The 23418-nt window shown below is 36.0% G+C and overlaps 2 protein-coding genes across 2 annotated transcripts; both read left to right on the top strand.

The window, feature by feature from the left end:
- The first annotated feature begins 821 nt into the window (after positions 1–821).
- Positions 822–4565, top strand: SPINK7 (serine peptidase inhibitor Kazal type 7). The gene is made up of 4 exons (XM_023227087.2): positions 822–943; positions 1763–1788; positions 2481–2605; positions 4284–4565. Exons 1-4 carry the CDS (start codon positions 883–885, stop codon positions 4327–4329), a joined length of 258 nt encoding a protein of 85 aa, XP_023082855.1. The 5' UTR covers positions 822–882; the 3' UTR covers positions 4330–4565.
- A 12177-nt stretch (positions 4566–16742) lies between these two features.
- SPINK9 (serine peptidase inhibitor Kazal type 9) lies at positions 16743–21002 on the top strand. The gene is made up of 4 exons (XM_023226923.2): positions 16743–16845; positions 17579–17610; positions 19638–19765; positions 20817–21002. The coding sequence occupies exons 1-4, from the start codon at positions 16791–16793 to the stop codon at positions 20860–20862; spliced, it is 261 nt and encodes an 86-aa protein (XP_023082691.1). The 5' UTR covers positions 16743–16790; the 3' UTR covers positions 20863–21002.
- Positions 21003–23418: the final 2416 nt, after the last annotated feature.

The raw sequence follows: 23418 nt of genomic DNA, 5'->3' as shown, positions 1-23418 counted from the left end.
TGACGGCCACAAGACCATGAGGGAAAGTGACAGTAGTATTGCTCTGGGATGGAAGTTTTAATTTGTAAAATGAGAACTCCTTGAGAATTCATCTTCACTTCACCTTGACTACAGTATTCCAAATACTGATGACTCTGTCCACTTGGCATCCACAGTGAAGGCAACGTAGCATGATCAGCTGACTACCATACAAGTGTAGCTTGAGTAAAAAGCAAAGTTTTGTTTTAATTAACAGAAATCTTGTGGCTACGTGTTATCACAACATAACCAAGCCTTCTGGATTGATAAAGGCTCACAGCATATAACGACTTATCCAAGATTATACAGGTAGAAAATATCAGAAGTAATATGTTAGTGCTTTTCTCCATACTTCATAAATGCTAATGTCAGTGCTCCTTCCATTCGGTCCCAGTTTGCTTCATTGGTTCATTGCCTCAAAAATAAACAACATTTCCCCAGGTGCCAAGATATAAACATAGGTGTAATCAGTCTAATCTGGGTTTAATAGGTTCCAGTTTTATAAAATAAAGGAGGTTTGAGATTTTCACTTGTTTCATAACTAAGCCAAGAAGCTCATACTTAGTCTCTTCTAGTACATGAAGTTTAGAATTCTTAACAGTCCCACCTTTGGGAAAGATAGAAAATACTTCTTACCTCAAATAATCAAATCATTGGTCAGATAAGAAGCAGCAATTCAGTAACAAGGACTGTAACACCACCTAGGGTGTGGCACCGTGCTTTGAGATCCTCTGGATGACCTCACAGGAAAGGTGGAGAAATCAAGCCTTGCATATATATAAACATGACCCCTTTCCTGGGATATGGTCGATGCAGCTGTAGTGACAATCTCAGAGCAGCTTCTGCACCACAGCCATTTCCAGCATGAAGATCACTGGGGGTCTCCTTCTGCTCTGTACAATGTTCTATTTCTGTAGCAGCTCAGGTAAGTTAAGGTCAGACGATGCCCTATATAGCCATTAAGCTTGTTTTCACAAATAATCCCTCCTGGGATGTGAGCATCTCAGAAACATCTGGTTGTAAGAATTTAAAGTGTACTGGTTTGTAATAGGATCTTATGCTCCATCTGGAGTTTGAGAGACTTGAGTCTAATGTCTTTCAAGGATTCTTATTTGCATCCACAGAACAAAAATCATCTAATTTCTCCATAAGTCTTCCATTTCATATGTTCATATGGACACTGGAAGTTGTCAGTGTTATTAGATATACTATTTCTTAGTGCAAAGATACAGAAAAACTTGGATGTCTTCCCAAATCAGTTTGGAGGGATTAAAATAAAACACAAATCTCAAAAAGCCAAGGGTCAACAATTAGACTTTTGTACTTTGAAAAATTAATTAAAGTGTTTCCAACTCCATAAAGACATTCCATTGCATTTCTTTATGTCAGCTGGGAAGGAAAGGATATCAGAAATGATCCTTCAGGCTCTTAGGAGTGATTATTTTAATATTTCTTATTACTACCTGACTTTGGCCATTATCAAAAACACTATGAGGTTCAGAAAACATCCTGTGATCAACAAAGACAGGAAATTTTGATAATTTTCTTGTCTAAACCAAGGGTTAACCTAACCCACTGGTCATTCAACTTCCTCAGCAAACAACTAGGATTTTGCATAAGGGTGGAGAGTGTGCTGAATCTCATTGCTAAAGGAAATGTAGAGTCATTACATAGGATGAAACTTAATTAATGAGATTTAAAGTTTGCTTTATTTTTAACATTTTCATCTGTATCTCTTTTTCAGAAGCTGCTAGTCTGTCTTCAAAAAAAGTAAGTATGTTGAATAACATTTTAATGTCAATAACTATTGACTGTCATTTAGTCAACATATACGTAGGATAAATTCAGTATGCTTAGGGGGATTTGAGAGGGAGGCAAACATAGGTGGAGAAATGGTATCTGCTCTCCAGAAGGCAATTGAAGAAGTATGGCATACATATAAACAACCATATTTTAAAAATATTTTTTAAAAATTCCAGAGTTAAAGAAGGGAGAATTGCCTTCCAGCTGAAAGGTTGGCAATGTTTTCATAAAAGGCAGGGAAAAAGTACCTTGATAAATTGCACAGACTCTGGGTTCAAATACTAACTCTGCTACTTACCAGCATTTATCTTCAAAAAGTTATCTCTATTTCTGAGCTTTAATTTCCACATTTGTAAAGAGAGGTAATAGTAGAATTTAGTTGTTCTGAAGATTAAACAAGAAAATTCACGTAAGATTTAAGTTTGATGCCTAGCCCAGAAATGCCCAGCAATTGTTAACTGAGTGTAGTAGAAAAAAATAGAATACCAGTAGTGCTAGTATTTGTAATAGTGATAACACTAGTACTTACAGAAGTGGCCAAGCAACATCTGATTATCTGAGCTGGGACTTCCAGCACTTGTAGTATATGTAATAGTGGACAGAGTAGCCTAGCTTGCGGTGTGGGAGAAAAACAGCACATTTGCTTGTGTATGACACAGGTGGACTGCAGCATTTACAAGAAGTATCCAGTGGTGGCCATCCCCTGTCCCATCACATACCTGCCAGTGTGTGGTTCTGACTACATCACCTATGGGAATGAATGTCACTTGTGTACTGAGAGCTTGTGAGTACCTCATAAGAAGAAAATGAGATCTGGAGCCAGTGTTCTCTGCTACAAACCTTTCTACTTTCCAGGATCCAGCTTAAATCTCTATAAGCTATAATTTATAATTATCCCCACCCAGAACAGCAGGTGGGGAAAGAAAACTGACTGTTTCACAATCAGACAGGGTAGAGTCACCTGCTCTGACAGCTTGGACTGGTTCCATCCCATCACAGAACCTCCAATTCCTGTCTGTCAATTGTGAGAATCCCGTAAGACGGTGAATTCTCAAACTGCTGTCCCCAGAGCACAGAGGTTCTACAGAGGCAAGTCAGGAGTCACTATTAGGGTTAAAGGGACCATTTGGGGTAGTTTACAACATAAAGTTCAGCTTTGACTATTTTAAGCAGTGGAGTGCCATACAATCTCATGTTTGAAGAAAGGGCCCTGAACTCCTCACCCCCCAAAAAATAATTGAAAACTATTATACTACCTGACTTCTAAGATACTTAACAGTCTCAGTGCAGCTTGATTCTTAGACAAAGTGTGCCTAGAGGTTCTTTATCTTCAAATTCCTAGGGGCTCCATATATCTGTAGCTTTAAGGGGGAATAAGCCTACAAAAATGATTGTTTTTCCTTTATCTAAAATAAGGGATGCAAGCTGTCAGTATTTGGACCAGAATACCACGGACATGTTTTGTTTAGGTATTTTGTTTGGCCCACAAAATGTTTTTGCAGAAATGTAGCTAGGCAGATGTCACTTCTTTGGTACAAGACATGCAAATTGCACTTAACTCTCTCATACCGAGTCCACTGTGATCATTGTTAACTCTTTTAGGCCACTGGATTTTGAACACTTAGATCTTGCATTTTCATCTTTGTGATTATCTTAACAAGTGAGAATAACAAGCCCTGAGCCCAAAAGGACATATTTATGTATTTATTCCTATTTGGGAGGTTTTATTTCACAAAAGGGAAAATTCTGTAACATAGGCAGCCTGGGAAACTAGCCCTTGGCTCGGAAACTAGCTGTTTTCAAGGGACACTGAAGGGAAACATGGTGAAAGTCCTCCTCACCAATGCAGGATCCAGCTTCGTCAAAGGCCTTGCTGACCAGGAAAAGCTGAGAGACAGGCCTTCTCAATTTTCTTTGTCAGAGTACTCTTTCTTTGTTGTTTTAAGACACTTGGTGGTCAGCGGAGCTCTGGAATCAGAGGAGGCAGCAGAGGGGTGGAATTATCACTGGAGTAGGGAAATTCTGCTTCTTTCTCTGTCAGAACATGCTTTGGCAAGGTCATTCATTTTCTTTTTTCTTTTTTATTTTTATTTTTATTTTTTTATTATACTTTAAGTTCTAGGGTACATGTGCATAACGTGCAGGTTTGTTACATATGTATATTTGTGCCATGTTGGTGTGCTGCACCCATCAACTCGTCAGCACCCATCAATTAATCATTTATATCATGTATAACTCCCCATTGCAATCCCTCCCCCCTCCCCCTTCCCCATGATAGGCCCCAGTGTGTGATGTTCCCCTTCACTTGGACTCAGGAAGGAAGGTCATTCATTTTCGACACTCAGTTTCCTTATCTGTAAAATGAGGTTCTGCCTCATAATCTTTCTAGTTCCTTTCAGTTCTAACATTACATAAAATTTCCTCTTGTGCTAATGAATCTTGTGAACTGTGTCTTCCCTTAGGAAAAGTAATGGAAGAGTTCAGTTTCTTCACGATGGAAATTGCTAAATTCTCAATGGACATGGAGAGAAAGGAATGATATCCTCATCATCATCTTCATCATCCCCAGGCTCTGACTGAGTTTCTTTCAGTTTTACTGATGTTCTGGGTGGGGGACAGAGCCACATTCAGAGTAATCTTGATTGAAAGGAGACAGTTTCTGTGCTACCCCTACAAACACATGCCTCACTGACAGACTGGCATTTTTTTTTTAAACACGTCAATAAAAAATAATCTCCCAGAAAGTTTATCTTTGCTTCTGTTTGTATTTGTTTCTTAGATTGGGGTATAAAATAATGCAATTATAAAAGAAAATTGAAAAACATACAAGTCTTGTTGTTTAGGAACAACTTTTATACAAAGAATCCCAATCAGCTTCCAAGAAACACATGCACACCACACACACACACACACACACACACACAAAGACAGACATGCACGCACACAAATGCCAGTGAACACCACACCTTCTCCTGGAGACTTTATCCACTAGAGACAAGTCTATGTACCATACTGTTGCTTCACATTGGTCTCTTTTTTAAAAAAAGATCCTTAAAAGAGAACCTCTCTTAGTCCAAGAAGTCATTTCTAGAAGAGAAGTTTTTCTTCCTATTCCTTTCCAGAAACATACCATAATTTCTCATAGGACAGCTCTTCTAGAGTACTGATGGGAAAGCCACTGCTTCAAGAGGAAGCATGTCCATTGTTGTAGAGATCTGATTGTTGAGATGTTTTACTTGTCTAGAATTGAAGACTACATTCATGAGGCTATCAACCATCAGTGCCAGTGAGCATCTATAACAAAGAAGTTCACCCTTTTTGACAATTAACAGACTTTTCATGATTTAAAAATGAATATTCTGTTTCCATTGAAATTTATTTTCTCCAGGATAAAAATCTCTGGCTAATTCAACCCTTTTTGCTCAAGTGCTATTTCTCTTATAATATTTCTATCCTGGACCATACTCCTTGGATCTGTTACAATTAGGCATTGTCCATCTTAAAATATGTCAGTATGTTGTCCAAAAATAGACTAATCAGCACAATTTTTTTTTGTCCGACAGATACAGAGAAATTAGAACTACTACCTCTCTACTAAACCTTCCCTTCTACTAATGCAGCTGAATGAACCAAGGATCATGTTTATAATATAGAAACATCATTAGAATAAAATCTGCTGTATTTATAAGTACCAGGCTTGCTGCATAAGAATAATGAGGAATGAATTAAAATAAAGATGCCAGGACTTCACCCTACAAATTATCATTCAATAGAACTGAAGAAAGCACTAAACAATCTAATTTTTTTAATTGGTATACATTCAGAATTAGAAAATTCTGAGATACACATCTGACCCAGCTCAACACAAGAGGGTCCCGGCTGAAAGCAACATCACTACTACATGAGATTAACAGGAAATATCTCTCAGAGAAGGTGAAATTTGATTTGAGCCCAGCGTGGCAGAACTGTGGTTATTCACCACAGTCCTTCCTGACAAGTGAGAATGGAACCCAACCTCTACTTCTCTTACTAATTGGCTCATAACAACTCACCCTCTCCCAGCAGCCTCTGTGCAGATCCATGTAAACAGGTCTATTTGGACGAGAATTTAGCCAAAACATTCACTCAACATGGTATCCACAGCAAAGAAACAATCTTCTCAAAATTGTTGGTCACATCCTGCTTGTCCTCATTCTGGTGTTTTGGTTTTCCTCTGGCAAGCATCTGGTTATTCATGAGCACTCCCTCTCTGTCATCCATGAAGTCTAGGACCATACTTAGAGGAAAAAATGGTGAGTGCTAAATCACATCACAGAATTGTCTGATGGAAAATGGAAAATGGTTCTTACATTGACTACAAATTTTTGAAACCTCTTGTCTGCAAATAATTTTAAAGAGCAAATTTTGATCCTTATCTTTTTCACTGTTTTCCTTTTTATAGATATTCTTAGTGATACCAAACGTAAGTTTAGTTCGAGTCTGTATATTATTCATCAAGTTTTGTAAAAATTGTTTTAAAGCTATTGCATTCATTTAAATTTTTAAATCTTTTAGAACAGAATTTTATCATTTTAAAACATTTTTCATGAGAATTTCTTAATTTTATTCTCTGTGATAGGATGGACTGGTGCTATTTTTCTTTTTCTTTCTTTCTTTCTTTTTTTTTAACAAACAAGGGAAATTAAGTTAAAAAGCATAGGTGGGGACCTAGGATTAAATGTCATATATTCTAATTCCAAGTCCAAGTCCAATCCTCTTTTCATTATGCCACCCTGATTTTCAACATCAGTATGATATGATTGACTTAAAATCTAGGGAAAATAAGCTATAACTAAAGTATCTTTACATTATGTCTAACATATGACCTGTACAAGCAAAAATCAGTTTTGAGAAAGAATCAACGAAGCTGAGATCTCCCCAAGTCATTACTTACCCACAAAGAAAAGCATTAATTGTCTCCCAATGAATAATTAATTGCAGGAAATAGTTTGCAGTGATCAATTTGTATAAGTAAAAATAAAGATATTTTATATTGAGTATTTCCTCACAATGACCTTATGCTACTCAAAAGTTCTAGCAATATTTTTTTGTCTAACTTTCAAATAATCTAAGATAATAATGGCTAACACTTGTTTTACACTAAAACTTGTGAAATACATTTTATGTTTGTTATTTCATTTATTTTTCTCAATTATACTATGAGAAATTTCCTGTTATCCACTGAGATTTGGCAAGGGTAAAGAATTTATAGAAAACCACAAAGTCAGTTAGCATTTTTGCCTTGATGATTTGATTTTATACCCTATATGCTTAATCACTATAGTCTACAGCATGTGTACATGAAAGCTTGCAGGTAAATTGTAATAGATGTATTGATATGACACAGGTATACTCTGTGATAGATACATTGATCATGGCACAGATACACTCTGACACTGGGAGCTCATCTTTACCCCTGTGTGTAGTGCACATAGAAAGACTTATGTCAACTCCTGCCAACTGTACATGAGGATCAGGTGAAGATATCAATGGAACCATGATATAGAATGTGCACAAAATATACACCTTTACTTTAATAATTCCTCATTGTCAGGAATGGAAGAGAGCCAGTCAACAGCCTCATTTTATGGATGGAAACACTGAGCTCCAAAAGCTGAAAATGCTTCATTGCTTATGTGGAAGACCAAGACAAGAACCCAGGTCTGCTTACTCCCAATCAATCCAGGGACCAAATACTACAGAGTTTTATCCACTATATCTTATGATTCCTGGAAATCAAATTCCTTCTACTATGATATGAACTAGTACATATATCTGTAAAGCACTTTATAGTTTACAAAACACTTACATAGCCCAGTTGTAGGACTGGGCTCTACTGGCAGACGGGTCTACTGGCTCAGGGTCTACATAACGTTTGTTCTGCAGACTTACATAAGAAAGCTAAGGAGATATCTCGCTTCATAGGAGACCTGGGCAGGCTTAGTGCTGCGATCAATATGACATCCAAAGCAGACACCAGACTGTTGACAATGCTGACCTTTTTCTTCCAGCATTTATCAAAACTCACGACTTTAAAAGTATCCCCCATCTTTCTGAAATTGAAGTCTAGATTTTGTCTACAATGGATACATTTCCAGAATCCTTTTAATATTTATAAATGAATTTAAAAATAGTTATTGCTGTTCAAATTTTAAAACCCACCTATAAGCAAAATATAGAAGATACAATTATGGAATACAGAACAGAACATGCATATTTTTAATGTATGAAATATAAAAGTAAAAATAGAGGTGAAAAATCGCTAGACAAAAATGCTGATTAAGTGAAGTGTATGGAGACAGATGAAGTACTTCTTGGGATATGAGATACTGTCTAAAGATGATGACATAGAAATAGTGACTAAAGTACATTACTTCAGGTTATAAAGTTAAGCAGAATTTTAAACAGTCATGATATACCTATCAAAAATTGGGAAGAATGAAAAGAAAATGAAAATTAATACTTTTTCCCTCCATAGATGGGAGTCAACAAATTATTAATTTCAGCTCGTAAGGCAATAGATGTATATTATTAAGAATTACAATGGCAACTATCTAAAAACATTTTAAATTCAAATTAGTTCCCACTGAAGTGTGATGCTGATGATAAAAGACTGGCTTTTTATTACAAACTCTTTAATGTCAATGGAATTTATAAGTATTTCTTACAATGACATATATTAACTTTATTAACTTTCTTTCCTTCTTTATTCTTAGGAAGAGTAAATCATTCCCACATGGGAAGCTGCTAACTTACTGTAATATTAATGTGAAGTAAATTTGTTTTTAAAATTTTACCTTTTGAAGTTTAGGCATTGGAGAAGAAGTGATTTCATTGAGATTTGTCTCTGTGTGTGATCATCAGCATCTGCATCTTTATGGTCTTTATGAATCCTTCTCATCATTGTGTTCATTATAAAACTCCACCAAGCAGCTCAGGAGAACACAATGAACCCAGAAAACTCATGGGCTTAACCCAACCTGAACATTTACAAGGTATGTGGCTCTGCAAAAGTAATTTAATGTGTATTTAAAGTATTTATTTCCTTACTTATAAAATAAAGAGAATAATCACTACTAATTAGACATGTATACTGTGAGAGTCAGATGAGATAATGCATGCAAACATGCTTTGTAAACTATAATATCCTATAAAAATCTAAAGAAACAATTATGATCTGAAAGCCTATCCTTCTCCAATATTTACTAAGGCCTAAAAACATAAATCACTTTCTTTGCAACATGCATTACATGTTAAAGAAATACAACCAGCAATTTTGCAAGTTTTTTCCCCTTGCTTGAAAAATGAAAACATTTCTATTCATTACAAATTGATATTAGAACGTGAAAAGGAGACTGTATAACGTGGAACACACAAAGATTATACACATTCGTTTGTATAGTTTGTCCCATTAAAACATGGCCTATTGAACTCCATAGTGTGGGTTTGCAACATAAAATGAGATATTTACATAATCTCAAAGAATCTCCTCATAAAATGTTTATTAATTATTAAAGAAAAGAGTAACTTTATAGTAGAAAAATCATTCAGACACTGCCCTTACTCAAGTGATCAAAGTTAACATCATTAATGATAGGCAAATCAACATCATATATACTGGCTGAAAAGATACAATATGCAGAACACAGAATAACGTTTGGATTTCTCTGACAAAAATGCACAACCTCAATATAATCGTTACGAGATATTAGACAAACTCAAATTCAGAAACATTCTACAAAACACATGGGTCTATAACTTCTTTTTTTTTTTTTTTTTTTTTTTTTTTTTTTTTTTTTTTTTTTTTTTTGTGAGACGGAGTCTTGCTCTGTCGCCCGGGCTGGAGTGCAGTGGCCGGATCTCAGCTCACTGCAAGTTCCGCCTCCCGGGTTTACGCCATTCTCCTGCCTCAGCCTCCCGAGTAGCTGGGACTACAGGCGCCCGCCACCTCGCCCGGCTAGTTTTTTGTATTTTTAGTAGAGACGGGGTTTCACCGTGTTAGCCAGGATGGTCTCGATCTCCTGACCTTGTGATCCGCCCGTCTCGGCCTCCCAAAGTGCTGGGATTACAGGCTTGAGCCACCGCGCCCGGCCATGGGTCTATAACTTCTGAAACCAAGAAAGCACTGTTCCAATGTTATGCCTTGAAGACGATTGAAGAACATGACAATGCATGATCCTGAATGGGTATTATTATTATTATTAATGGGAAATAATTCACAAAGCACAAAATTCATGGCTTTTTTGTACCCTCAGAGAGACAGAGTCAAAATTCATGTTTTTAAAGTATGTATTTCAGTAGTTTCTGATCTGTTAGCAAAACTGTGCAATCATCAACACTATCTAACTCCAGGACATTTCACCACATCAAAAAGAAACTATTCCTTTAGCAGTCACTCTTAACTACCCCCTGCTATCCTCCCAATCCCTGGGAACCACTAATCTAATTTCTGTCTGTGGATTTGCTATTCTTGACATTGTATATAAATAAAATCATGCAATACATAAATAAAATCATACAATATGCTTTTTCCGTCTGGCTTCTTATACTTCGCATTAAGTTTTCAAGGTTAATCCATGTTGTGGAATGTATCAGTACTTCATTCCTTTATACAGCTGAAATACATTCTATTGCATGGATATATGGCATTTAATCATTCATAAATTGAGGGATAGTTGGGTTGTTTCCAATTTGGGGTTTTATAAATAAAACTGCTATGTACATTCATGTACAAGTTTTGTGTGGACATGTTTTCAATAATCTTGAATAAATATCTAAGAGTGGAATTGCTAGTAACTCTATGTTTAACTTTTTGGGGAGCTACCAAACTATTTTTCAAAGCAGTTTCACTATTTTACATTTTCATTTACATTTATACCAGTGATGTATAATGGTTCCAATTTCTCTACCTATTCACCAACATGCCACCTGTCTTTTTTATCTTAACCATCCTAATGGATGGGGAGTGATAACTGATGTTGATTTTCATGTCCCTAATAACTGTTAATGGTCTTTTCATGTGCTTATTAACCTTTTGCATTTCTTTGGAGAAATGTCTATTCAAATCCTTTGCTCATTTTTAATCAGATTGACTTTGTATTATTGAACTGTAATTTTTTTATATATTCTAGATACCAGTGTCTCATCAGATACATGATGTGCAAATATTTTCTCTCATTCTGTGAGCTGTCCTTTGAGGCACAAAATCAATTTTCATAATGTCCAATTTACCCATTATATTTTTTGTTCTTGTACTTTTAGTGTCATATCTAAGAAATCATTGCCTATTCAAAGGTTACTAAGATTTACACTTTGGTTTTTTTCTAAAAGTTCTTTTGTTTTTAGATTTTACATGTAAGTCTCTGATACATTTTCTGTTACTTTTTATATGTGGAATCTTATGTTATTTTGCATGTGGATATCCAGTTGTCCCAGCCTGAATTTTTGAAAAGATTCTCCAAAGAATTGTCTTAGCACCCTTGTCAAAAATCAAATTGCCATATATCAAAAATAAACAAGGAACTCAAACAATTCAGTAACAACAACAAAAAAAAAAACTATTAAAATTGGGCAAAGGACCTGAATAAACACTTCTTGAATGAAGACATACAAATGGTCAACAGATAAATGAAAAAATACTCAACATCTCTAATTATTAGAGAAATGTGAATTAAAGCCACAATAATATATCATTTTGCACCTGTTAGATTGGCTAGCATCAAAAAGATGAAAGATAACAAGTATTGGTGAGAATGTGAGAAAAAGGAATATGTATGTACACTGTTGGTGGGACTGTGAATTAGTACAGTCATTTTGGAAAATGATATAAAAATTTCTCAAAAACTAAAAATTGAATTACCATGTTATCCAGCAATCCCACTTCTGGGTATACATCCAAAGAAAATGAAATCGTTAGTCAACGAGATGTTGGCATTTCTATGTTCATTACAGCATTATTCACAATAGCCAAGATATGGAAATAACCAAAGTGCCCATCAACAGAGGAATGAATTTTTAAAATGTGATATACAAAATGGAATATTATTCAGCCTTAAAAGAAGGATATCCTGTCATTTGTGACAACATGGATGAAACTAGAAGATACTATGCTAGGTGCAATAAACCAAGCACAGAAAGACAAATACTACATGATCTTACTTATATGTGGAATCTAAAAGAGTCAGACTTATAGTAGGAGAGAGTAGAATGGTGGTTACCAGAAGCTATGGGTCGGGAAGTGGAGAGGGAAAGGGAAGACATTGGTCAAAGGGTGCAAAGTTTCAATTAGAGAAGAGGAGTCTGTTTTGGTGATCTATTGCACAGCATAATGAGTACAGTTAATAATAACATATTCTATATTTCAACATAGTTAAAAAAGTGGATTTTAAATGTTCTCCAAAAAATGATAAGTATTTGAAGTGATTGATATGTTAATTAACCAGATTTGATCATTCCACAATGTATACCTGCATCAAAACATCACGTTGTACTCCATAAATGTATACAATTATTATTTGCCAATTAAAAATAAAATAAAACTATATTTCAAAAATCAATTCACCATAAAAGCAAGAGTTTATTTTTGGACTATCCTTAAGTCTCTATTATACTGTTTTGATTACTATAGCTTTGTAGTAAATTTTAATACTGGAAAATGTGAGTTTCTTTCTCAGAAAGGCAACTGAGATTTTGATAGGGATTACGTTGAATCTGTAGATCAATTTGAGGAATATGGCCATTATAACAATAGTACATCTTGCTCTTTGGGGTCAGTTTTCTATAAAGGCATTGATGGCAAATGGCACAGATGGCAAAATTTGAATGTGGCCTTAAGGCAAAGAATACATGTGAAGTTCTTTGGTCTATTCTTGCAATAGTACATTCAAAAGAAAAAGTTATAAACTTAAAAATGTGTTCTTCCTGACTGTTGTGTAAAGTGGGTACTAGTAACACGATATATCTGTTCCTATGAAGGAGGTCAACCTCTAAAAGAGCAACCTCAAGGCACAGCAGTCACTTCAGAAAGTTAAATGCCAAAGAGAATGTGAGGGGATTTGCCACACAGGCTGAGTTGTTCAGTTGTTCGCGTAAATCATGAGGCTGTGCTCACTTACCCCATTCCCAACACACACTTATTACAAATTAAGTTGTTTAATCTGAAACCTTAGAAATGTGATTTAACCTGAGACTCATTTACCTTCTGTCAAATGGAAATAAATAGTGATACCAATAGGTTTTTCTAGGATCTGTGCTAGATAAGCATTCACGACAGATAAAGTGGGGGACATTTGGAAGATTATAATAGGAAAAGGGGTGCAAAAGCAGTAGTACATAATGGTAACTCAAGTTCGCCAGGCTTTTTGAAATATTTCTCAAGAACAACATATCAGTGTTAAACAGGCTTTCTCCCTCTTTTTCAGTATCTGTAATTTTATTGGACTCTCCTCAGAAAATACCATGGACTATTCTAAAGTTCCACTAAAGTGAAGAGCTGGACTCACCATACAGGGAAAAGTGGGACTGACAATGAGGCTGCTAAATAACTCCCATTAACTTGGATTTTTCAACTTGCTCTCTGAGATGCTCCCTGACAAGTCAGTGAGTAAAGGTCATCTCTCAGTGTCAAGGAATTATACCCACTTCAAGTCCGAAATGGGACATGAGAGACCATCTTTACCCCAACTGGGAAATTTACACAGTAATTTTTTTTTTTTAATTTAAAGAGGAGTCTTAAATAAGGTTTACAAATAAGGAGTTGGTAGCATTTAAAAGTTTTTCATATTTTGCCTCATAATGACAAAAACTTTATCACAGTCTCGATTCTGAAATTTGGGAACTTCTCATCTGGACTAGTGATCTTCCCATTACTCCAAGTAGCCAAGAGGACTCCCTGAGCATGATCCAGGGGCCATTGTGGAAAGAGGGGTACAAAGAAACCAGGCTGCCACATTCCCACATTCCCACTTCATCTAACAGCGCACTGATTTCATCTGTTTAATATGCCATGTTTTTACATAGCATTTTCCAACTCTACTGATGCAGGACAGGCAAGCCCCAAAATTGCGGCTTAGCCAGGGAGGGTTCTCGGTTTCATGCAGGAAAGAATTCAAGGGTGAGCTGATGGTGTTACACAGCATCTTTTACTGAAGTGACAGTATACAGCAGCAGCACAGCTACTGCTCCTTGCTGAGTTAAACAGAGCCAGCCCATGGGCAGTGTGTCCAGAGTAGCAACTCAGAGGCAGTTCGGCACTCATATTTTACCTACTTTTAATTATATGCAAATTCAGGGACAGCTTATGCAGAAATTTCTAGGATGAAGGTGGTAACTACCAGTTTGTCAGGTCATTGCCATGGAAAGGGACAGTAATGTCTGGGTGTTGCCTTGGCAATGGTAAACTGACATGGCATACTGAGGGGCATGTCTTATGGAGGAGTCCTTATGCTCCGGACCTCTTTTGGCTAGTTCCCAATTTGTTCCAGTGTCCAAGTTCTGCCTCAGGAGTCTAGTCCCACCTCTTCCCTGACTACTACTTACTCTTATGACCCTGAAAAACTTATTTCTCTGTACCTCACTTCATTCATTTTTAAATACTTGATTGTAATAATACTTGTCTCATTAACTTGTTTTAAAATTTAAAAGAGTTAGTATACTTACAGAAGTTACAATAGTATCCAAGGCATAATACGTGCTCAGTAAGTATGCTTACTGTTATTGCTATTAATATTAAATAAAGTATTTTGTTGTAAAAAAACAAAAGTTTGAATATATGGATGAAGGCCATAAAGGCTATCCTCATTCAATAAAGGAATCACCTTTGCAGGGGTCCTAACAGGTATTTATCTGACCTCCAAATGGGATACTTAAAATGAGTTGATTATTGCCTCCAGTCATTACTCAACATCTCTGACCATCACAAACTGTCTTTTTCTATCATGTCAATATCTGTTATTTCTAGTAAGGCCAGAAAGGTATATCATTTGCTTATTTTAAGATAATCCCGAGGCACTTTCTGAGCCTTTTCCCCCTCCAGATTACTGTTGCCATCATCATCTTCATCATTGCGATCACTGTCATCAAGTACTATGCATAACATTAGTTGAGAGCTTACTATGAGCCAGATCCTGGAGAAGTGCTTTACATAGACAATCAAATTTAAAATTTGTAGTAAGCTTGTGATGATGGTGTCATTATTAACTTTATTCTGAAAACTTATTGAATAAAAGCCATCCTGACACTTGTTAAAACAGTATGAAAGGTATTTTTCAAGACTAATGTAATAGAATTATTATAATAGGAAAGACAGATTGGGCTCCACTCTGGACACAACAGGGACAAGTGGGCATTTAGAGCCAAGAAGAAGAATGAGGGGATCAGTGGATAGAAAACTACTTAATAGAAGACATTAAGGGTAGGGGGGGATTCTTTGATAAATGGACCTAAGAGGATTCTTGCTAAAGGCAGGCTAAGCAATTATATGTCAGAGGTGGAGGACAAGGAACTTTATCAGATATCAAGGGTGATCAGATATCAAGAGTGGGGGGGATGATTATGATTTAGTAGGATTCTTTACTAAAAATAAATTTAGTAAGTTCTTTACTAAATTGGGAGCTGGGGAGGCCAAAGACAAAATGAGGGCCAGTGCCAAGGCCTAGTCAAGAAAAGGGTTCAGAGGACCTTAAATAAAGTTTGATCAAGAAGTGAAGAGTCTTTCAGCTGGGCACAGAGGCTCATGCTTGTAATCTCAGCACTTTCGGAGGCCAAGGCAGGCAGATCACTTGAGGTCAGGAGTTCAAGACCAGCCTGGTCAATGTGGTGAAACCTGGTCTCTACTAAAAATGCAAATATTAGCCAGGTGTGGTGGCATGCTCCTGTAATCCCAGTTACTTGGGAGGCTGACATATAATCCCAGCTACTTGGGAGGCTGAGTCAGGAAAACCCCTTGAACATGGAAAGCAGAGGTTGCAGTGAGCTGAGATCACACCACTGCACTCCAGCCTAGGTGATAAAGCAAGAATCTGTCTTCAAAAAAAAAGAAGATAGTCTTTCGCAAACTACATGAGAGCAGTCACAGTTTTTCACGGACTGTGGCATATTCAAGATAAAATATAGTCTCTAAGACAGAGTAAATGCTCATTAATATTTATGATATGATCAAATGAAGATTAGAAAAACCAGGGCTTATAGCGGATAAACAGCTTGCACAAGGTCACATAGAGAGTGGTGTAGCTGGCAATTAGTTCAGGTCTGCAAGATTCCCAAAGTTTCAGCTCTCAGAGAGAGTATGATGATCTCATCCCCAGATCATACCAGAACAAGTTCCAGCTATCTCTTTACTCTTGAAGGGAAATAAATGTGAATTTCAGCCTTAGATACTAATACTTCCATTAGTAATATAAACAGTGTCCTCCAATTCTACCTACAAAACCTGCAAAAGTTTCTTCCAGAGTTTTCTCATACAGTCACTCGATCTGAAAACTAGCACATTCCAGAATCAGCACTTTTGTGGCCTTTATTAAAGAATTCAAATGACTCATGGTTTAATTAAGGAATAATTAAAACTTATTAAGTCATGGTCAAAAGATTGGTGGCTTGTCTATTGCAAGTTATTTTATGAAATGAAAAATGCCACTGATTATCTATGTAATTGTAGCGCAAAGCAAAGTCACCATCTCATTCTTCATCCATCAGCCTGGGTTTTGGGAATAGCTATTAAATGGCATATGCAATTACCCGTCTTTCACAAGAAAAGAATCCTCGTGGCTTGCAGACATTTCTGACCTCTTTTTGTAGTTGTACTACTTAGAAATTGCTATTTCACAATTGAGGCAGGAATTCTTGAAAATATATAAGGCAGGATCCAAGTGAGCTGGACAGACACCAGGTCACTTCTTTTCCCTACATCTGACTGCCTTGGCCACTTCAGTACTATGAGAGCAACAGCCATTGTCCTACTCTTGGCTCTGACACTTGCAACCATGTTCAGTGAGTATCTCTGATAATACTGCTCCTGCCTTTGCACTAATAGCTCATGTAATCTTCTGCCTATGTAATTCTGGGATATATGTAATTCATCACATAAATAATAAGGGAAACTTTTTGAAATGCATCTTTTGCCTCAACCAACAAATTGCTAAATCACATCACCTCAGGGGTAGAGTGGATGTTAAGAGTCAGCTAAAGTTAAATGCTTATTCATGAGAATACTTTGTGTAATTTTTTACAGAGATGATCATCCAGATTCTGCTTTGACTTGATATCACCATTTACAGGGAACTCATTTCTTCATAAAACATTACAATCAATTGTTTGGCATCATGGGCTATTCTTCTATTATTGAGTTAAAATTGGCCTTCCTAGAATTTTCAACCACTGTTCCAACATCTATCATCTATACCTGTCCACAATAGCAGATCTCCCTAAATATGACTCACTTATTTCTTCTGTCTCTACTGAGCTCTGGTTATGAAGTAGAAAAGATCATTCATCATGGCATCTTTTCCATTTCTTTGACTGGATTCCACTCCCACTCCAAAAAAGAAAAAAAATTTAAAGATATGTGTGAAGAGCTTCAACATTTGATAAATACAATGCTGATCCACAGTTCTGAAGATTTTTATGACAGGCTGAAAGCTAAAGCATAAATCAAAGATTATTTTTCTAGTAAGATTAGGTTCTTCCAGAGTTTAACATTGTCTTGTCTTTGTTTTTCTTCCAGGTGTAGAATGTGCCCAACAAACGAAAAAGATGGTCAGTACATCCATCCTACTTTTATGTAATTTTAAAGTCAATAGCAGTAAGGAAATATTTGATAATACATAGTAATTAAATTTCCATATGTTTGAATATTTACTTTATGTGTATCAAAACTGGTTTTATTTCAAAAATTGTAGGCAGATTTTTCTAAAATGGAGAGAGTAGAACAAGGTGGTGAGACACTAGCAACAAAGCTAGAAAGCCCTGGTCTTTAATTCCACCTTTTTGATCACGTGGCCATGGGCAACATACTTGTAACATTATTCCAAGACTTGAAGCCATAGTATTTGAAAAGAGCTTAGCACAGTGCCTGGCACATAGTGAAACTCAATAAGGGCAAGTCATGATTCTTATAATTTGTAAATGAGTCACAAACATCTTTGTTCTCTGTCTTAGAAAATAAGGACTTTAATTTAGCCTTCCATTTATGACTCAGGTTAGAGTAATGAGTATTGTTGAAAAACTCTAGGTGTGGTAGTAAAAATCTTTAGTCGGTACTCAATTTGAGTCCCACTCTAAACTCTGTTGCTTATTAACTATGTGACACTGGGGCCTGGGAAATTTCTTTTATATCTTTGAGTCTTTTGTTTTATCTATTAAAGAAAATAATACAGTTAAGGATATAAATTTTGGAGTCAGATGGGCCTGAGTTCAAGCCATCTTTCATGATTTAGTAGCTGTGAGAGGATGTAAAGGATTACTGAAAGTTATGAGCTTGGTAGTTTCCCATCACAATGTTGAGTATCACAAAAACTCTGTCTCCCTGGGATTTGAGCAGGCAAGAAGAGGAATTGAAATCACACTGGCATATACTTACCATAGGGCACTGCTGTTTCTATTCTGCTGCACTAGCCTCTAAGGTTCTCCTGCTATTTTGCCATGCATACCAATCTTTGCATCAGCTCCACTCACCTTAGCCCGAAAACAGGAGGTGTATGGCAGCTGATGAATGAATGAATTAATTAATTAAGCATATCTGGAGGGAAAGAAGAATTCAACTTTAAGTTAGAGTATATTGCAAGCTATTCAAGTAGAGATATTCAACAATTAATAAAATATCATGCCTAGACCTCTCGGACAAAACGACGTGGAGATGCAGTCTTTTGTATACAGCTGGAGTTTGTGTAGACCTGAAAGAGAAATCAAAACATAAAAAATTGTGCCTATAATTTATTCAGTGTTTTCCATGCAATGTAGTGCTAAGCATTGTACACATCTTTTCATTTACATATTTTTTACTTCCACCCTACAATGTGGTTATTATCTTTATTTTACAGGTAAAGAAACTAAAGCTTAGAGAGGTAAATAATTTTTCCAGGGTCACATAGTCAGGATTTGCATTCAGATGTGTTTGACTTTACTGTATATGCTCTTCTATATGCTCATAGATTTTTTAAAAAATATGAAAAACTTTTCTTGAGAATTGCCTACCTACTTCCACAGGCTTTGCTCTAGGAATTTAGAACACTGGTTCCCAAGTACAATATTAAGATACATTCATCTATGTGCTGGTGAAGTATATAACAAGTAAATTGTTACCAATAATTAGTAGTAAAAAACTTGTCAATAATGTACTAGTCATTAAAATCGTAGTAGTTATCCCTATATTTCACACCTGCATTCATCTTGAGCTTTTTCAGTGAAAGACAGAAATAGTAGGATAATTCCTACAGAAAATATATCACACTTCTGAGTACTCCCATGAGAATGGTTACATTTGAGAATATGCCATGTATTTTAAGAACTGATACATCAACCAGTATGGTGAGAAAAAAAAATCTATTTTTACATTAAGCTATGATTTGGGAACCAACTATGGTGAAGATATTTATCAGTCATGATTTTATATCTGACATAGAACATCTTTACATTTGAGATGTCTTGAAGGGGTTAGATGAGAGAACCAACAATTGTAGTAAGAAACATGGGTTGACAGCCCTCTGAGCTTGCTTGGAAAATCCTAAATCCTGATAATAAAGATTTGGTTGAAAGAGTTGAAGGTTTTTAATATGTTTTTTCAGGTTGACTGTAGTAATTATAAAAAGTTACCACCAGGACAAGAGAGATTTTGTCATCATATGTATGACCCAATTTGTGGATCTGATGGCAAAACTTATAAAAATGATTGCTTCTTCTGTTCTCAAGTTAAGTAAGTATTAAAATGTTTTCTTTTTCATATTTAAGGTAAAAGTATATATTAAGACAAATTAGAAGGTGTGATGTAGGGCCTAAGGAATATGTGAATTATATCATATTGTCTCTAACAAACAGAACCTTCCAGTTGGTAGAATTTGGGAGTGCCTGATATCACAATATCCCCCACATATTCTGGAAGTAAGAGTCAATGAGAGAATTCTAAAATCACCAAGTTGAAAGGAAATATATGGTCATCTAGTTCAACTTCCACTTGATAATCTATTGCTTAAACTTCCTCTACAGAAAAGGTACCAAGTAGTCTCACAGTCCATCTGGATTATTTCCAGGGATAAGGAATGTCCTCTCTCCTAAGCATGTTATCCACATCTGGTAGAATGAGCCATGTTTTTGCTCAGCTTTAGCAACTAGGCTTGGATATGTTAGAGCCCCCTAATGCCTAGGATAACAGGGGATAATATCTGCAAAATCTGAAGAACTTCCTGTGTTTCAGAGTATTATGTCTCAACAGAATATATGTTGGTGCTAGAGTAAAAATTACACTTAAAAAATCAAATAGCCAAAAGTAGTTTAAAGATTATAAACTAATCATCGCCAAGATATATTAACATTAATTCAAAAATTATGAAATAATGAATGATATACTGGAATGTATAAAAACATATGGGTCATTTAAAATATTTTCAAAAACATAGATGAAATAAAAATAAGCATCTAACATATGTGGCATATTGTTCTGGTTCTTTTTTTAATAAAAGAAAAATAACAATTTTTATGAAAAGAGACTTCTAAGTGTATGTTTCTCTTAAATTAAAAAAAAATCATGAAAATGTTTTCAGGGATATAAATTATGATGTATTTGAGCATCATCCTTATATAATCAGCACCAGGTTCAAAAATATTTCTAAATTGCAGTCACTCCTTTTAAAAACATCAATAAGCAGAGAAACTTGAATACATTTTTAGGATTCATTAGTGAAGTTTGGATGCTAATGAAATGCCTATGGGCTCAGAATTTCTCATTTGTTGCTATATTCTCTCCACAGGAAAACTGACGGCAAACTTAAATTTGTACATTTTGGAAAATGTTAAATCTATCTTGTGAGTCCAAAATATCTTTTAATGCATCTATTCACAAGAGACACATTTCTGTTCCCATATTATCTATGCCACATTGCCTACTCATCACCATATGTAGATTTCTTTGTAGAATAAAGCAGATATAAGGGAAATAAATGTGCACCTGACTCTTTTTTTGGGGGCAACTGAGTTGAATCTTCTAGATTTGTTTTTTACTTTTGGGTGCTGTCTAATAGATAATTTTAGGGAAAAAACAAGGGCCAATTAAGACTAGTAATAGGAACTAGAAAATTAAAGGCCCTGAAGCTGATGCATTCTTCTTACCCAGACTAGGAAAACACTCCATGTACATTACTTAGTTATCGAACATTCCTGAAATATGAACAGATAAAGAGAGACCCTTCAGGCACAAGAATCAGAAAACACTGCTTTGCTAGATGTCTCTTGGGTTTAAGACACTGAGAATTGCTCTGGATTGGGACTGCTCTCTAACTGTTTCCTACCGTATGTTTATAAAATGTGGCTGGTAAAAAATGGTTGTTAAGGTTGTGCAACTTCTCACATATTAGTTGATGTCTCTGATATTTTTCTTTCTCTAATGTTTGATCTCAGGTCTGAGACTTGAAATTTAGCTTATCCTACTATTATATCATAAGTTTCTTAAAGACCAGAGAATATGCCTTGTAAATCTTTGTAATCCATTTGTGCATATATTCAATCACAAATATCTATTAAGGCCTACTTTGTCAATGTCAGTGTTCTGCCTTGGAGAATACAATGTTGAGCAGAGTAGATGTGGTTTTGCCCCCTTGGAGTTCATATTCTGTGAAGGAATTTCCTATGCTTGGTACAGCATCTTGCATAAAACTGATATAAAAACATGCTCAGCAAATTGAATTGAAATTAAGCAACATTTTCATTAGATTATAACAGAGTCACACGTGCATTTAACATATGAAAACCTACCTATATATTATCTATAAAGAGGGAGAAAGAGAAAACATAGTCAAACCCTTTTTAGGCTATGATCTGGTCTTGCAAATTCATCAGAGATTTAGAGAACAAGACTGTCTATCAGAATGACCCATGTTAACCTCCACAGAATTCAGGTAGAATGGTGTTTGTTGTTTCTTTTCTTTTCTTTCTCTCTTTTTTCTTTTTTTACTTTCAGAATGATGCAAGAGCATCACTAACATTACTTAAAAACACTTTCTTTAAATTTGTTGATTGGAATTTAGGGAGGGAAAAAAAGTGCTCTTCCAAGAAACTCTTTAAAGGAATTAAAAATATTAACCTAGAATTTATTCATTCATCTTTTCACCAAATATTTATTAAATATTCACTCTGCCAGGTGCTGCTAGAAATGAATCAGAGAGCAAATAAATATAAACATTAGTCTTTTCTTCATGGAGCTTTAAGTCTAGAGGGGAAGAATTATGTTACAGCAATCTTAAATATACATGTTTGAAAAAACTAGACAAACTGGGTAATCAGGAAAGACTTCCCTGAGAAGGTAACTTATAAGCAGAAACCTGAAGGATGGATAGAAGTCAGCAAAATAAAATGGTGGGCAAGAGCAGTGAGTTGGAGTTGGGGGAGGTTGGGGTTGAGAAATGAGAAGCAGCCAGGCACAGTGGCTCACCCCTGTAATCCCAGCACTTTGGGAGGCAGAGACAGGAGGATTGCTGGTGCCTAGGAGATAAAGACCAGCCCAAGCAACATGGTGAAATGCCATCTCTACAAAAAATAGAAAAAATTAGCTGGTGTGGTAGTATATGTAGTTTCAGCTACTTGGGTGGCTGAGGCAGAAGAATCAATTGAGCTTGGAAAGTCCACTTGAGCCCGGGAGGTTGAGGCTGGATGTCAAGGCTGAAATGCACTGAGATTGCTCCCCTGCACTCTGGTCTGGGTGATGAAGTGAGACACTCTGTCTCAAAAAATATTAATAACAATAAAAGGAAAAAGAAACGGAAAAAAAAGAGAGAAGCATCATTCCAAGCAGAGTGAACACATGAGACTGCAATGTAGAAAACCAGCATAAAGAGTTGTTGGACAATTCATGTTTTCCAACCACTCTTCCTTGTTATCCTCTCTACCACCCACTTCCCACAATCCATTTTCTAACAGCCTTCAGAGTGATATTTCTAAACATAGACCTCATCATCCATTCCCCTGGTAAGGTTGCTTCAGTGAGTCTCACTGCTTACAGACCCATCAATATCAGCTACCTCACTCTCCAAACTCATTTCTCTCCATTCCACACTTTGCCCCAGACTGGCCACCAGTCTCAGAACCTCCCCTGCACTCTGAAATTTTGCACATGCTCATCCCTCTTTCTACAATTATCTTTCCCACTTTTCCATCTTACCAATTTCCACATCATCTTTCAGCCTTAATGTCATTATCTTTAAAAAGCATCTCCTATATATTTGGTCCTCCTAAATTAGCATACTTTATATTATTTTCACTTTAGTTCTGTAACCATCTGTTTCCACTGGCATATTGTGGGCTTGCAGTTGGCATGCCATAGGTGTTTAATTAATACCTTATAAATTAACTAAGCTAAAT

Source organism: Piliocolobus tephrosceles, chromosome 4 (genome assembly GCF_002776525.5).
Source record: "Piliocolobus tephrosceles isolate RC106 chromosome 4, ASM277652v3, whole genome shotgun sequence".
NCBI lineage: Eukaryota > Metazoa > Chordata > Mammalia > Primates > Cercopithecidae > Piliocolobus > Piliocolobus tephrosceles.
This window is presented reverse-complemented; position numbering and strand designations above follow the sequence as displayed.

Excerpts from the sequence above, each read along its gene's own strand:
- SPINK7 (XM_023227087.2), top strand. The coding sequence starts at position 883 with ATGAAGATCACTGGGGGTCTCCTTCTGCTCTGTACAATGTTCTATTTC. Across the intron at positions 944-1,762 it reads CTATTTCTGTAGCAGCTCAG|AAGCTGCTAGTCTGTCTTCA; the intron begins GTAAGTTAAGGT and ends TCTCTTTTTCAG. Across the intron at positions 2,606-4,283 it reads CACTTGTGTACTGAGAGCTT|GAAAAGTAATGGAAGAGTTC; the intron begins GTGAGTACCTCA and ends GTCTTCCCTTAG.
- SPINK9 (XM_023226923.2), top strand. The coding sequence starts at position 16,791 with ATGAGAGCAACAGCCATTGTCCTACTCTTGGCTCTGACACTTGCAACC. Across the intron at positions 16,846-17,578 it reads GACACTTGCAACCATGTTCA|GTGTAGAATGTGCCCAACAA; the intron begins GTGAGTATCTCT and ends TTTTTCTTCCAG. Across the intron at positions 19,766-20,816 it reads TTCTTCTGTTCTCAAGTTAA|GAAAACTGACGGCAAACTTA; the intron begins GTAAGTATTAAA and ends TTCTCTCCACAG.